Consider the following 16,480-nt stretch of genomic DNA (forward strand, 5'->3'; position numbering starts at 1 on the left):
CCCTAATAATTACTACCTATACATGTTCATTTAGGTTTTCTTTTGACGTACCCCCTTTAAAAACCATATTATCTTCATTATTATTAATCTCTGGTGGATAAACACAAACACGAGTTGGTCTTGAATAAGCTTTTGGTCTCATCTGGTGAAATGAGTCATTTATAAGAATCATATAACCAATGGAAAGCGAACAGTCATGTGATTTACCAGAAACAGGGATGTGCTGTTTGTGCCTGGTGGGGGCGCTGTGACACTGTGAGAACTGATCAAGAGATCTAACACAAACAAACAAACACACACACAGACACATATAAACACTGTCCTCCTCCATGATTTCAGAGGACATTATATTGACTGACATTGATTTTCTAGAGACGTACTCAAACCTTGAGTCATGGTGACCTGCCGAAAAAATAAATGTGTAGAAAGATGTAGACAGAAAATGCATTGGTACAAATACATTATATAAAACAGAGTATCTTACAAATGTGTTGCACTACGTATAAATGATCCTGAAAATATATTATCCTACAAATATATTATCATACATGTACATTATCCTATAAGTACAATAGCTGACGTATATATTAGTCTACAAATCAATATCCTACAAGTACAATATACTACAAATACATTACCCTACAATATTCGACTAATTCATTATCTTACAAGTACAATATCATAAAAATGCAATAATACAATAAACACATGATCTTACAAATGTGTTGCACTACGTATAAATTATCTTAAAAATATATTATCCTTCAAATACAATATCATACAAACACAATATCTGACTAATACATTATCCTACAAGTACAATATCCTACAAATACAATAATACAATAAACACAGTATCTTACAAATGTGTTGCACTACGTATTAATTATCTTAAAAACATATTATTGGACTGTACAGGGTGTGAAGTTATAACACTACGCAGTTCGTTACTTTCTCTTTCCCTTCTACAACCTAAGTGGATGAGTTTCACCCAGTTTTAAGTGACGTAGAGGCTGATTCTAAATTCCCATTGGCTCAGAGGATGTCCCCGCCTCACAGTTTGTCCTCGTCTCCCCTGGTTCCGTCTCTTTTCTCCACAGTGCGTCTCTCTCTTTGGAGACAGGAGCTCATCTACCTTCAGTCCAGTGAATAGGAACCAGCAGCGCTCACCATGATCTCTGTGCTTTCCCTGTTTCTACTGGCAGGAGCACACAGCGCGACGGCAAGTGAGTTAAAGTCACGTTTCTACTTTGTTTGATTGTATTTGGTCGATTTGAAGTGAAAAGAAAAAAGCTCCACGATGAGTCAAGTACCAGTGAAACACGAAGCCACATTTAAACTCAGCGATAAAACAAAGAGTTTCTTGTCCTGTACACATTATGAACTTTATTATTTCAGACTTAGTTATTCATGACGTGTCTCATGTTTCATGTTGGTTTATAAAAAGGTTTTGTTTTTTTATTGTAGTCAGTAGGAACAAAACAGGAAGCTGCTGAGCACAAACAGCTTCCTGCTTTGTTGGTACAATGTTCAACATCATGTAGGCTGATACAGACCGTGAGTGACGTCACTGACATGAGATATTACTAATTAATGATCTGTTATCAATGTGACCTCCTCCTCAAATAAAATCAACACACATTGTTACTATCACAAAACACAAATTCATCTCTAAAGTAAATGATGTCAGTGAAAAGAAGCAGGGAGACAGAGAATCAGGATGAGGCTGCCTCCATGATGAATACATGACAGAAGTGTTAATACTTTCTAATGTGATAACATCTGCACTGAAGCCAGACTGCTGGATGTGAGTCTGTCACAGATATGAAGGTTTCAGTCTTTATGTTTGCACACATGCACCAAGTGTATTTTTACAGAATAAACAAAGAAGATGTGCATTTTTCTTTACATTAAAACATTTTTATTAAAAACCTCATGTTTATTTTCTTAATTCAAGTTCTGTTTGGACGCATTATTAGATTAATAGTTATTTATAATGAAGCTTATGTTCAACATTTCAACATCAAGTCTCAATAACATGTCTTTGTCAGAAGTATTTGACTTTGACATCTTAGGAATCAGTGCCAAACACACAGATGAATTATTTCAGTTGATATATCTGAATCAGAAATGTTGTTGACAACCTAATGAACATGTTGTCATATTGTTATTGTTGTCAAATGTTTTCTGAGTCTATACATTTAAAAAAACGTCAAGATTTTACAATGTCCCACTTTGTTTTGTTAACTGGGTCCAGTATAAATGTATATGTGTATATATGGATAAATATATATTGATACATAAAGAGAGAGAAACCAACTATTTAAGGACTTTAAGAATAAAAGTCTCATAGAGTAACTGGAAATTGAAGTAGTTTTCACTTCACATTAAATACTCTGCAGTAGAAAATATTATTTTCTAATGTTAAATATTTGAGTCGTTAGATTAAATCCATTTTTAAGACGGAGCAGAATATTCAAAGTAATGGAGCAGACATGTTATCTCTGAATGTGTTTTTTGTGTTTGTTTCCCTCACAACAGGTGAAGTTGTCTTGAATGTGCTTTATGTCTTCTTGACTCTGAGTGATTTATAAAACAGTCTGAAAACTAAAGTCATGACTTTTTCTTGCAGGGATTCACTCTATGAAGAATTTCTACACTGCGTCGTCTCAAGTCCCAAACTTTCCAGAGTTTGTGTATGTTGGTTTGGTTGATGACGTTCAGATCGAATACTATGACAGCAACACAAAGAAAGCAGAACCCAGACAGGACTGGATGTTAAAGGCAACTGATGCACAGTTCTGGAAGAGGGAGACTCAGAAAGCTTTGGGTCAACAGCATTCCTTCAAAAACAACATCGAAATCTTAAAGGAGCGCTTCAACCAAACTGGAGGTTTGTTTACATTTCATTCCCTAATAATAACACAACACACATTATTACATTACATTTCATTTAGCTGACGCTTTTATCCAAAGCGACTTACAACAAGTTCATCAACCCCGAGGGAACAAACCCAGAACAACAAGAATCAAAAAAGTATAGTCGGAAGAGGTGTGTTTTTAGTTTGCGGCGGAAGATGTGTAAACTTTCTGATGTCCGGATGTCGATTGGGAGCTCATTCCACCATTTAGGAGCTAGGACAGCAAACAGTCGTGATTTTGATGAGTGTTTAGCAGTGAATGAGCAAAGAGTCGAATAGTCGAAGCAGAGCCGAGTGAACGGGCTGGGGTGTAACTTTTGACCATGTCCTTGTCCTGGATGTAAACTGGACCTGATCTGTTCACAGCATGGTACGCAAGTACTAGTGTTTTGAACCGGAGGCGGGCTGCCACTGCGGAGGAGCGGAGTAGTGTGAGAGAATTTAGGTTAAAAACCAGTCGAGCTGCTGCATTTTGGATGAGCTGCAGAGGTCGGATGGCAGTAGCAGGAAGACCTGCCAGGAGGGAGTTACAGTAGTCTAGGCGTGAGATGACCAGAGCCTGGACCAGAACCTGCACCGCCTTCTGAGTGAGAAGGGGGTGTGTCCTCCGGATGTTGTACAGCATGAATCTACAGGACCGTGCTGTTGCAGTAATGTTGGCAGAAAGGGAGAGTTGGCTGTCGAGTGTCACTCCCAGGTTCCTAGCAGTGTGAGTGGGGGTTAACACAGAGTTGTCAAAGTTAATAGTCAGGTCGTGGGTGGGAGAGTCTTTCCCTGGAAGGAAAAGTAGTTCAGTCTTGTCAAGGTTAATCTTCAGGAGGTGTGCGGTCATCCACTGAGAGATGTCAGTCAGACAGGCAGAGATTCGTGCTGCTACCTGTGTTTCTGATCGGGGAAAAGAGAGGATTAGTTGGGTGTCATCAGCATAGCTATGGTAGTAAAAGCCATGCGAGTGAATGACAGAGCCGAGAGAGTTGGTGTACAAGGAAAAGAGGAGAGGACCCAGGACAGAACCTTGAAGGACCCCAGTAGTGAGAGAAGAAGGTTTAGAAACAGATCCTCTCCAAGTTACCCGATAAGTGCGTTCATTGAGGTAGGAAGAGAGGAGGGAGAGAGCAGAGCCTGAGACACCCAGGTCCTGAAGGGATGAGATCAGGATCTGGTGGTTCACTGTGTTAAATGCAGCAGAGAGGTCTAGAAGGACAGAGGAGAGAGAGGCTGCTCTAGCAGTGTGAAGTTGCTCAGAGACAGCAAGGAGGACAGTCTCAGTTGAGTGACCTGCCTAGGAGAGTTGATTAAAGATAGCGCGGGTGGTCGGGCGGGCGGAGGTTACCAAGGTAAGAACTTGATTGGGAGACAGAGGGGGGAAAGAGGAAAGCAAAGGGGATGAAAATGAAGATGATGGAAATGTAGTTATAGAAGGAGGATCGGAAAAAGAATAGCGTATGTCATCAATCTTTTTTGTAAAGTAGTTGACAAAGTTGCTTGGTAGAAGGGAGGAAGGAGGAGGGGGACTGGGGGGGTCAAGGAGGTTGGAAAAGATGGAGAAGAGTTTTTTGGGGTTAGAGAATGAGGATTGAATTGCAGTTTGGTAAAAAGTTCTCTTGGCTGTGGAAATAGAGGAAGAAAAAGAGGAGAGAAGAGACTGATAAGCGAGCAGGTCGTCCGGATATTTAGATTTCAGCCATTTCCTTTCTGATGCTCGCATATCGGCTCGGTCGGTACGCACCGAGTTAGACAACCACGGAGCTGGGGAGGACTTGTGGTCCTGTCACACACATACACACACACACACACACACACACACACACACACACACACACACACACATACACATACACTCACTCTCTCACACACATAATCACACACACACACACACAATGACACTCACACATAAACACACCCACACACACACAATCACCTTCACACACAATCATAGACACACACACAATCACACATTCATACACACAGACACACAATCTTATTCACACACACTCACACACAAACTCACACACAGACACACAATCTTATTCACACACACTCACACACACTCTCACACACAGACACACTCACACAGACACAAATACACTCACACACACTCACACACACTCCTGCTCACTCACACACACATTTCTGTAGCATCAAACTAGAACCTCCCTCAGAGGAGAACAAACCTCCACCAAGGCCCAACAGTCTCTCATAAACATCCGTCTCCTAAACGTGTCTGATTTGTTTCATCATGATTTGTGAGTTTCTCTCTGAAAATCAAGGAAACAGTTAAATCCCTGAAGAGATAAAAGCTGATCCTGGATCAGCTCCTGATCTGCTCCTGAGTTTCATGAGTTCTTCTCTGACCCACAACACATCCTTCCACTGAGTTTACTGATAACTACTCATTCACAGCTGTTGATCTTTATTATTTTCTGCTGATCAAGTTATAAGTTAAATGTCTTTTTCAGCACTACAGTATATAAATGTCTTCTGGCTTTGACTCTGTGTTTGTGTGAATCTAATCTAACGTGTAATTCTCTGCTGTGTTTATGACTTTGTGGACACACTGTGGTGTGTAGTGTTTACGGGAGTGAGTGTGATTGTGTGCATGTGTGAATGTGATTGTGTGCATGTGTGAATGTGATTGTGTGCATGTGTGAATGTGATTGTGTGTGCATGTTTTGGTGTGTTAGTGTAATTGTGTGTCAGAGATTGTGTGTGTATGTTTTAGTGTGTGGGTGTGTGTGCGTGTGTGTGAATGTGTGTCTGTGTGTGTGTGTGTTTAAGTGTGAGCGTGTGTTTGTAAGTCTGTGTGTGTGTGCAGATGTGTGAGTGTGTGTGTTTGTGAGTGTCTGTGTGTGACTGTGTTTGTCTGAATGTGTGTTTTTGTGTTTGTTTGTTTGTGTGTGTGTGTGTGTGTATGTGTTAATATGATTGTGTGTGTTTGCGTACATTTATGTGTGTGAGTGTGGCTGTATGCGTGTGCATGTGACTGTGTACGTATGCGTTCATGTGATTGGCTGTGCGCGTTTGCGTGAATGTGTGTATGATTGTGTGTGCCTGTTTTGGTGTGTGAGTGTGATTGTGTGTGTGCATAGGATTGTGTATGCGTGTTTATGTGTCTGAGTGTGTGCTTAGGATTGTGTGTGCGCATTTGTGTGAGTGTGCGTGCCTGTTTTGGTGTGTATGTTGGATTGTGTGTTATTTTGTGAGTGCTTGTGATTGTGTGTGCATGTTTATGTGTCTGAGAGGTTGCGTGTGTTTGAATGTGATTGTGTGTGTGTGTATGTGTGTGTTTGTCTGTGTGTGTGTGAGAGTGTGTCTGTGTGAGTGTGTCTGTCTGAGTGTGTTTGTGTCTCTGTGTGTGTGTGCGTGAGTGTGTGTGTGAGATTGTGTGTCTGTTTGTGTTTGTCTGTGTGTGTGTTTTAGTGTCTGTGTGTGTCTCTATGTGTGTGTGTCTGTCTGTGTGTGTGTCTCTGTATGTGTCTGTCTGTGAGTGTGTGTGTCTGTATGTGAGTGTGTATGTTTGTGTATGTGTGGGTGTGTGTGTTTGTCTCTGTGTGTGGGTGTGTGTCTGTGTCTGTGTGTGTGTCTGTATGTGTGTCTGTGTGTGAGTGTCTCTGTGTGTGTGTATCTGTATGTGTGTGTGTGTGTGTTTGTCTCTGTATGTGCTAATGTGTGTGTGTGTGTGTGTGTCTCTCTCTCTGTGTCTCTGTGTGTGTGTGTGCGTGTGTCTCTCTTTGTGTGTGTGTGTGTGTGTGTTTGTGTTTTTGTCTCTGTGTATGTATCTGTATCTGTGTGTGAGTGTGTGTGTGTGTGTGTGTGTGTGTGTGTGTGTGTGTCTCTCTCTCTTTTTGTGTGTCTCTCTCTCTGTGTGTGTGTGTCTCTGTGTGTGTGTCTCTGTGTGTCTGTCTCTGTGTGTCTGTCTGTGTGTCTCTGTGTGTCTGTGTGTGTGTCTAACTGTGTGTGTCTATCTGTGTGTGTGTGTGTGTGTGTGTGTGTGTGGTGAAGATGTGATAATAACAGCTCAGATCTCTCTCTCTCTCTCAGGTGTTCACATTTTCCAGCGGATGGACGGATGTGAATGGGACGATGAGACTGGAGAAGTTAAAGGTTTTAAGCAGTATGGTTATGATGGAGAAGACTTCATATCATTGGACCTGGAGACAGAGACGTGGATCGCTCCAAAATCACAGAGTGTCATCACCAAACTGAGGTGGGATCAGGAGAAAGTTCAACTCGCCCAGAATAAGAACTTCCTCCTCGTGGAGTGTCCTTTCTGGGTGAAGAAGTACCTGGAGCAGGGGAGGAGCTCTCTGCTGAGAACAGGTGACATCACAGAACCTCCATCAACTCAATGTTCCTCTTTCTTTCTCTGTGGCAGCGAACAAGAGAAAATACACAAGCATATATGCGATATGATAAAACGCGATTTCCTAAACGTGCGAACGAGAGTAGGGCACCGGGCTGCTGTCCTCACCCGCAGCCAGAATGCCGCGGGACAACAAAACTCCGCTGATCCAGAAGATAGCGAAGCAGGCCGGCGTCACCTTTGTGGCGCAAACATAGAGCGAGCTCATCTCGCTGGTGACCGCGGTGCCGGCGGCTGCCCTGAAAATCGCTCCCGGAAAAGCAAGCCGAGCTCCGGGGCGGCGGGGCTCCAGAGCCCCCCGGTCCCCTACACGCACATCTGCGAGACGGAGGTGTTCAGCATGGGGCTGTTCCTGCTGAGGCCCGGTGCCTCCGTACCGCTGCACGACCACCCGGACATGAACGGGATGCTCATAGTCTTTACAGCGCCTCATGTCTGCTGTGTTGTGGCTCCACACACACTCTGTCTGTTACGTGACTTGTGTTCGAAAGGGTTAGAAACCAAAGTCTGAGGAGTGGGACCATTTCATTAGCTTCAGGAAACTGTTCATACATGCAGTTGTACTGTTTGACTCTGTGACCTGTGCATTTCTCCGTTTTTTATTTATAACTTTATTTACTTTGGTTTTACAAAATATTTTCAAAGTATAGTAGAGGCTTCTATGTTTCAGTTGTGTGAAATGTTACTGACAGCAGTAAGACACCTATAATTTTAAAGAATATTTTACACTAAATGTATCTAATATTGTGTTGGTCATATTTAAATCATTCATTACGTTTTGTTGGGGGGAAAAAAAGGATCAAATAAAAAAATCGCATATTAAATCGCAATATTGGGGGAAAAAATCGCAATTAGATTATTTTCCCAAATTGTTCAGCCCTAGTCACGGTAGCCGCAAAGGTCAAGGTCACAGTGACCTCATGTTACTGTGAATGTGACACAATAGCACCGCCCCTAGGGAACTTCATTACATCTGGCTCAGTTCACTTGTGTCCTCTGAAGGAAGCCGTCCCTGAGTTGAGACCCAGCCGGAGCGTCCTCCCTCCTCACTGCCCGACCGACCTGCACTCACTTTGCACTTTAACAGAAAATACCAACATTAATCAGAAGTGATCAGGACCCGTCCACTACAGGAAGTTTACCTCATAAATACTGTGATATAAAACCTCTTAATAAATACTGTGATATTATTTTTACATCATATCGTCCTCCCCAGTGTCTTTGACTCACATCAGCCTCTGTCTCTCACTCACATCTCACAGTCGGTTCACTTGTCTCGTATATTAACAGACATGACTAATGCAACATAAATGGAATCAAGCAGGAATGATGTTATTAGTGTGCATACATGATAATAACCCATAAACTGTCTTTCTTTTTCCTCCCCAGAGCTTCCCAGGATCTCTCTCCTCCAGAAGTCTCCCTCCTCTCCAGTCACCTGCCACGCTACAGGTTTCTACCCCGACAGCGCCGTGTTGTTCTGGAGGAAAGACGGGGAGGAGCTTCATGAGGACGTGTACCGTGGAGAGGTTCTCCCCAACCATGACGGGACCTTCCAGATGAGCGCTGAGCTGAAGGTTTCCTCCATCTCTCCTGGAGACTGGAGGAGGTACGAGTGTGTGTTCCAGATCTCTGGTGTGGAGGAGGACATCGTCAACAAACTGGACAAAGACTCAGTCCAGTCCAACAGAGGTGAGACTGGAACCAGTGAGGACGCTGGGAAACACACATTTCATCTACAGTCACAGTCCTGCAGGTCATGTTGGCTGATGTGTAGCAGGAAAAGTTTTCTTTCATCAATGTATATAAATACATTTAGATCAGTGTTAAACCAGTGCATGTGCCCCCCCCCCCCCTCATCATCATGTGACCCTGACAAATTAAGTTAGCTTTAATGCGTCTGCAACAGTGTTAGAAGATTTTAGATTTACACATTTATAAATATTTAGATTGACTTGTATGATTGTATGATTTTATTCCATGAAGAGTTTCTGCAGATCTCAACTAGAGCCAGACTGGTTTATCACTGGTCAGATGTGAGCCTTTCACAGACAGACTGGGATCAGGGTGGATGTTTGATATGAAAACTTTTCTAAAGAATTAACAAAGCAGAAAAAACAAAAGTATCTCTTGTTCTTCACCTCAAGTAACAACAGACATTTAGGTTCATTTCTTCAGGCCGTTTATAACCATTTCAACCTCTGACTGTAAATAAAGATGGACGACATGACGGCTCCTCAAAGTGAAGCCAAAGCGTCTTGGTCGCTGATTGATGTTATAAAAACAGAGTGAAACGTCATGATTGACAGCTCATGATTGACAGAGCATGTGTTTCGGTGGGACCTCGTTACCGTGGCTCTATTCCGTCGTTCACTTCTACACAGAGTCCAAATGTGCAAGATGGCGGCGTTCGTATCCGGGATGTTTGAGCTTCATTTCTGGAAAGTGGGAGGAAGTGGAGACGTGTCGTCTGTGTTTATTTCCATTAGTCTATGATTTCAACATGTGAACATTAAAGTCACTGTTAAGACTCGACTGCTGCTCTGTTGTAGAAGATGAGTCCATGAAATGATTTAGTTACTGGAAGTAAATTTTAAGACAAACCAGCGTGAATAAGCACAGATACAGTCATTATGTACAGAAGAAAACTGAAAGTAGAAACAACAGCAGGACAAACTCACACGTTTAGAGTCTGTGTGTGTTTGTTGTGTCTCAGGACAGGATTGTGGTTCAGGGAGATTCTTGTCATCCAACCTGCTTCATCTGTTCAGGTTGTGATGCTTTGTTTTTTTATTCCACTCAACAGAGAAGCCCACCGACATGACCATCATCACCATCATCATCATCGCTGCAGTGGTCGCTCTCGCTGGCGTCAGCGCTGTCATTGGATTCATCGTGTACAGGAAGAAGAAAGGTGAGAGACCAACAACACAGAAGCTTTGTCTGCAGAGCTGCAGGGTTCACACAAAGATTTCTAACTTCCCTCTGCACCAGAGACTGTTTATAAAAAGCTCTGCACACAGCGTCCAGCTCACAAACAATGAAAAGTGACAGAATGTTGTCGATTGTTTGAGGAGGATCGCCACTAGAGAAAAACATGACACAATTCAGTTTGTGTTTTTACTGTAATAACTGAAAGCATTTGTCTTTTCTTTTTATTTCAGCCCAATGTACTTCACTTCGTAAGTAACACTTCTATTTCTATTCTGTTTTCTTTTTATACTAACATGCTTCATGAGGACATCACGTCACTCAATTTCTTCAAAATGTCCACAAATGTTCACTCAGGCCTTGTCTTCACTACTGCCCATATTTATTTCAATGGATAGGAGTCTCCCCACAGGAACCCGACCCAGTGCAGGACTCTAGTAAACCCTCTGTAGATTCGATAGTGATGATTTTGTTCTGAAGAGAGTTTTCAGGACTGTTCCTGCAGTGTTGGTGGTTTGTAATGAAAGTGTCTGTTCAGAGGAGGATGGACTAACGATGTGTTTCTGACCTCACAGCTGGAAAAGATCGAGGTTCCTTACAGCCTCTGAGATCAGATGATGGAGGTTCTAATTCTCCAAGTGAGACGTCCTCCTGAACACAGTGAGTTGCTTCATCTGTTCAACAAAACTGCCTCAAACTAAGTGCAAAGTAACATATGTGTGATCAGGTGTAAAACCTTGTTAATAGAACAGATTAAATGTTTAAGTAAAACTCAAATATCAACAGTGACACAACAATTCAAATGTTAATAAACCCAATAGTTAGGGCTTATCAATTTGAGATTAGTGTATTTGCTCTGAGTAAACTTTAATTTCACTCAGAGAATCATGGAAATATTAGGTCTCAATACTGTAAATACATAAAATACGTGGCTTTGTGGAACTGAACATTTCATTTTTATAATTGTTTCTCTCTTTAGGTTTAAGGACGAGAAGCAGTGTCACCACAGTCTCCCTCTTACGCTGGGAACTCATTGATTATTCATCACCCAAATCATAAAGTGATATTCAGGGTCAGACATTGATTGAAATACAAACAACACAACTGACAAATATGAAAAAGAAATGGTGGCGTTGATTAAATTTGATCTTGTAGTTAAAAATAAGAAATGTGAACTTCCCTCTGATAAATGTTTGTTTAAATATTGGTAAATCAAATGAGGATTATTACTTTTCTTTACCTGGAGTGAATTTAAACCCATTTTCAAAAACAATGAAAGTATCACAACACTGTTCACAAACAATTCATTTAAAGATCATCTTAGTTACAGTTTTATATTCCTGGTGTTTGGGAATCCTTTAAAAATCATTAAAAAAATACAAATCTAAATTAACGTATATAGAGACCCACACATCCTCATCTCAGGGTCTGGAAATATAATCTGTCTCATGATTCCATAAATCTGTTGGTATGTGACTCACATATCTCGAGAACTGTTCATTTAATCAGCTTCACACTGGACCTGTGTGTTGTTCAGGGCCCAAGAAAGTGCAGCGTTGAATCTGGTGGGATTTGGACAAGTGATGCAATAAATTTTAATAGAATTCAATTAACTTTATAAAGTAAAGTATATGCAACACACACAACACAAGCATCAGTACAAAATTTGTTTTCGAGTTAAAGTGTAAATATTCAGATTTTATTTTAATTCTAATTTGGCCTGAACAAGAAATTAATTAATCCAGAGTTGCTTGTTTTTTGTTTGGTTATATTCATGCTTTGCTGTGTTCTTCACCTTTAAAGCTCATTTTAGTGGAGATTATAAAAGGGTTGTGGGATGTTTTAAGAATCTCATATGAAATGTTCTGTTAATATTTCCTGTTAGTTTTTAGGGACAAGGGAATTATCTGTTTAAGCCTTGTTAATATTTACACTGTAAAAATGAAAAGTTTCCAACAGCGCAAAATCACTGAACCATACTTTTGTAAGTTTAAAAACTCCTGAGGATTCAAGCAGTTTATTCCACATGCAGACGTGAAATTGATCATCCTGAGCAGTGATGTTCTCTGTATGAACATTTGAATACATTTATATCGTCCTGTTGACGACTCACACACTTTACCGTACTCACTCAGTCACATTCACTCACTCATACAGTGTTTATTCAGTCACACATCAATCACACACATTGTCCACGAAGCTGTCAGGTGTAGTGTTAGCGTTCTGATTCTTGCTTATGGACACTTGGACATGTGGACTGGAGCAGCTGGGGATCGAACCTGTGCTTCTCTGGTTAGTGGACGATCCGGTCTACCTCCTGAGCCACAGCTGCCAAAACATGCAGCTGCAGAACCAGAATTTCTGTCCTGTATTCAACCTAAACACTCACCTTCATGACATTAGGTCCCTTTTCCCCTGATGAGACATGAGACGTGTCATATCACAAACGTTCCATTTTGTGTTTTGTCAACTTATCTTCAGCAACTTAGTAAAGTAAGTTGAAGCAAATATGTTTACAAATCCATTAAATATTCTCTGTTGATTTTAATTTTAAAAATCGCAGTAACAGAAATTCAAATTTTCATTTTTACAGTGTAGAAACTGAACATTGAGGCTACATTTTTCTTAATATATGCTGGGTTTTTATCAATAAATGTTAAATTAAGATGCTTAGCTGTTTTCCTTTTGAACTTGTGTTTTTAATAAAGTCTCTGATGTTTTCTGTGATTTCTGCCTCTTCGTGATTCAATGTGTAGAAAAGTTCAACACATCTGTGAAAGTTCAAATGTTCATTATTGTCCCAGAGAATAAACTAATGTGGATTTGACCTGTAAGAGCAGCAAGGAAAAAGGTATTTGGTCAAACCTGTGACTCTCAACAGGAAAATGACAAAGACATTTTACACATGACAAGAAAATGATTGTGGTGGTTTTAATATGAAGTAAATTCTCATGTTTGATTTGCTGCTGTCTTTAATAATCTCATTATTATTATTATACAGTAGTTTTTGTAGTAGTGAGTAAAACCACTTAATGATTGAGTGAGTTTTCATCATCAGACATGAGCAGATCCACTGATCTCTCACTCACAGTCACTCAGATCAGAGCTTTGCTTCTTCCTGGGAAACTGAAATCTGCCTGGAAACTGATGAAATCGGAACTGTGAAGGAATCAGTTTTTAGGCTCAACTCGATGTAATGTGGGGAGCAGCTGCTGAGCTTTGAGAGGCGAGACATGTTTGGCTTGATGCTCCGTGGACGAGGTGGAAGCAGCAAAGGAGGGTTGAGCACTCTCCTCTTCATCATCGTCAAGGACTATGATCTTATCCGCCATCGAGGCGGGAGCCACCGCCATCCAACACACTCGTTATTTCTGCTTTCAGAAAATACAAACAGGAGAATGTTGATCAAGGAAACCGATACTGCAGGATGTCGTAGAAGCAACAGACAGCTGGAACATTTAGATTAGACAGGAAATATATCAGCTTCTGTTATGATAGACTAATAACAGAAACACACTAAAAATAAAATTACTTTTTCATCATTTCAATGAAACTAAACAAAGCAGCATCAATACGTCTATATATCTATTCGTCAAGATTAATCAGCAACTATTATCATAAACAAATACTTGTTCCTGGTGTCAAAGATGTTTTTGTCACCATTGTCTGGTTACTTGTATGATTGTAAGCAAGATCACAAAATAACTACTTGATGGATTATAATAAAACTTGGTGGAAGGATGTGTTCTGGGCCAGGAAAGAACTCGTTAAATGTTGGCTGCGGATTGGGATCGTGGACATATGCAGGAACATTTTTCACTTTTCATTGTGATATGAGTTCAGGTTTTAATCTAATTCTGTACAAAACTGTACAAGATGGTGCACGTTCACTACGCTGGTTTTATTCTGAAAAGGACAACGGAAGTCAAATTGTCTCATAATACTGTTTTACGGTCACAATTGTTATAATATTAATGTTCCATATATTTAAGTCATGACTGTACATGAAGCATTTATTTTTTATACAATGTACAAATCGTGAACGGTTTTATTTGCACAATGTGGTGCACAAGTCTTTTTGCAAAAAAGCCAAGACAACAGAAATGTATGTAATGTTATTACACCCACAATACCCACAACTTCAATTATACATTGATATGATTTTTTAAATAGTTCCAAATGCTTTATTTTCCATCCACCAGAATTATTTGTTTGTGCCATTATCTTCTCCTTTCTAAGTACATTTTATTTTCTAATAGAAACAGCATCATTCCTTCATTTGTCTGGATGACAGACACACACTCACTAACACACAGTGAAACTAAAAAGCAACATGTGATGACAAAACCGAAATAACACACACATTACAAAACCAGATTAAGTTTGGAAAGTTTTCATCTTACATTAAATGGACCATTTGTATAAAGAGGGCTTTTCGAATCGAACTGACCACTGACAACACATTCACACACACATTCAAACTGCACTTCTCACACATCAGTCACATTGCCAGCTCAGCATCCTGCTCAAAGACACTTATGAGCAGCCGGGGATCGACCCACCGACCTTTTGGTTGGTGGTGGCACGCTCTAGCTCCCACTTGACCACACACACACACACACACACACACACACACACACACATGCACATACACTCAGCTGTTTTCCTTCTCAGTGGTGATCATTGTTGTACAGGGAGCATCCTTACACATATTTGTTGTTCTATTTCCAGTGTTTGTAAAATGATCCAGTTTCCAACAATACGTCACTTTACAGGAGAATTATACAACAGGATTTTTTAGATGAACAGAAACCTGTTTCCTTCCAAACGTACCTGATTCCTGCCTGTTATTACTTTTGCAAAAAAAGATATAATGTGAAAATAGTTCAAACAGAATTAAATAAAGCTTAAGAAGGCGTCCAGCAAGATCTGTAGAAAAAATACACCCTCTAAAAACTAATGTTTCCACAGATTTATCGCTAAGCTCGACATAATTGTCTGAAAGAAAAAGGAAACATCACTCCAGAGTTTCCAAAGCAGACGGTTGGTGCTGGTGGCTCAGTGTCACTCCTCAGTCCACTTCTTTACTTCTCTTTCTGTCAGAGGGCAATGTGGAAAGTTATTATGGAGAGGTGAGCATCACAGAGCAGCTCCAAACAAATACAACACATTTAGAAATATCATCAATCTTATTATTATTGGTGTTGAAAAAGTTACCTTTTCCACTTTATCTGCCACATCAGTGCCTGTAAACAGTGAAATAAACAGCAGACAGTTAAAAGACAACAATTAAACACATTAACTAAACACATATTGACATATTTCACACTTACAAAAAAAGTGTATTTTGTTTTATTAAATTGTATTAATGCAGTGTCCGTTCTAAACCGTTCTATTTGGCCTGTTGTGATTTCTCTGAAACTGTAAAAATGCAGTAATTGAGCCACAGGAACTAAAGAGCTGCTGCAGGACTCAGTCCACAGAAGCGGGAGTAAAGAGCTGCTGCTGCTGCTCAGAGCTGTTCACCTGTTTATTTAAAGTTCAGAGAAGTTCGACTCCATGTGCAGAAGCTGAACTGCAGAATCAGTGTTCGTTTCCCTGAACCTGTTGTTGTCATGATCGACAACATTACTTTTGTTGTTGAGTCTCAGAAGCTGCTGCTACAAAGCGCTGGTCGCCTGTTTAGTCAAAGTTTATTAATATCGAAGTTATCAAATTGCTCCAAATTCAACACTGAACAGGACCTTCAACAAGTCACATGAAAAGCTGAGAAGATGAACGGTTCTCGAGATATGAAAAACACCGACAGACAGAGATGTCTGGAAGTAGTAGATAGATGGTGAGAGAGTATCAAGCCTTTCTCAGCTTGAAACCACTAAATGGTTCAGATCATTCACAACACATGAATAATATTATTATTGTCAGTTTAGAAATAATGTTTCTGTTCAATTGCTGTTGTTTGATTTGATACCTGAGCTGGAAATGGTCCAGGAGACAAACTTGATGAGACCGTAGAGCACGAGCGCCACACCGACCATCGCCATCGAGTCCTCGATAGACGGAGAACCGAATCCTGGAACAGAGAAGAACACACAATTCAAGCTTTAATGGATTCTCTCATATCAGATTTGCTTCTTTATTGTCAATCAGGATGAAAATTATTCATTAATCTTTAACATTTCACCGTCACATGTAGCAAACGAGTTAAAACGATTTCCCAATAAAAATCTATTTCTCTCAAGGATGAAATGAAAAGAGTGAACAT

General features: G+C 40.4%; 2 protein-coding genes across 2 annotated transcripts in view; one reads left to right on the forward strand and one right to left on the reverse strand.

Annotated features, from left to right (window-relative positions):
- The first annotated feature begins 1,089 nt into the window (after positions 1 to 1,089).
- On the forward strand, positions 1,090 to 12,942 carry LOC133025635 (major histocompatibility complex class I-related gene protein-like). The gene is made up of 8 exons (XM_061092350.1): positions 1,090 to 1,226; positions 2,633 to 2,893; positions 6,963 to 7,241; positions 8,674 to 8,976; positions 10,091 to 10,198; positions 10,449 to 10,466; positions 10,791 to 10,875; positions 11,195 to 12,942. The coding sequence occupies exons 1-7, from the start codon at positions 1,172 to 1,174 to the stop codon at positions 10,868 to 10,870; spliced, it is 1,104 nt and encodes a 367-aa protein (XP_060948333.1). The 5' UTR covers positions 1,090 to 1,171; the 3' UTR covers positions 10,871 to 10,875; positions 11,195 to 12,942.
- A 1,303-nt stretch (positions 12,943 to 14,245) lies between these two features.
- Positions 14,246 to 16,480, reverse strand: part of LOC133025613 (tapasin-like) — a 4,993-nt gene continuing 2,758 nt past the window's right edge. The window contains exons 6-8 of the mRNA XM_061092325.1: positions 16,187 to 16,288; positions 15,433 to 15,461; positions 14,246 to 15,311 (exon numbers count right to left, since the gene is read on the reverse strand). Coding sequence (XP_060948308.1) covers positions 15,300 to 15,311; positions 15,433 to 15,461; positions 16,187 to 16,288 — 143 coding nt within the window. The 3' untranslated portion in view covers positions 14,246 to 15,299. The remainder of the gene's footprint in view (positions 15,312 to 15,432; positions 15,462 to 16,186; positions 16,289 to 16,480) is intronic.

Source organism: Limanda limanda, chromosome 19 (genome assembly GCF_963576545.1).
Source record: "Limanda limanda chromosome 19, fLimLim1.1, whole genome shotgun sequence".
NCBI lineage: Eukaryota > Metazoa > Chordata > Actinopteri > Pleuronectiformes > Pleuronectidae > Limanda > Limanda limanda.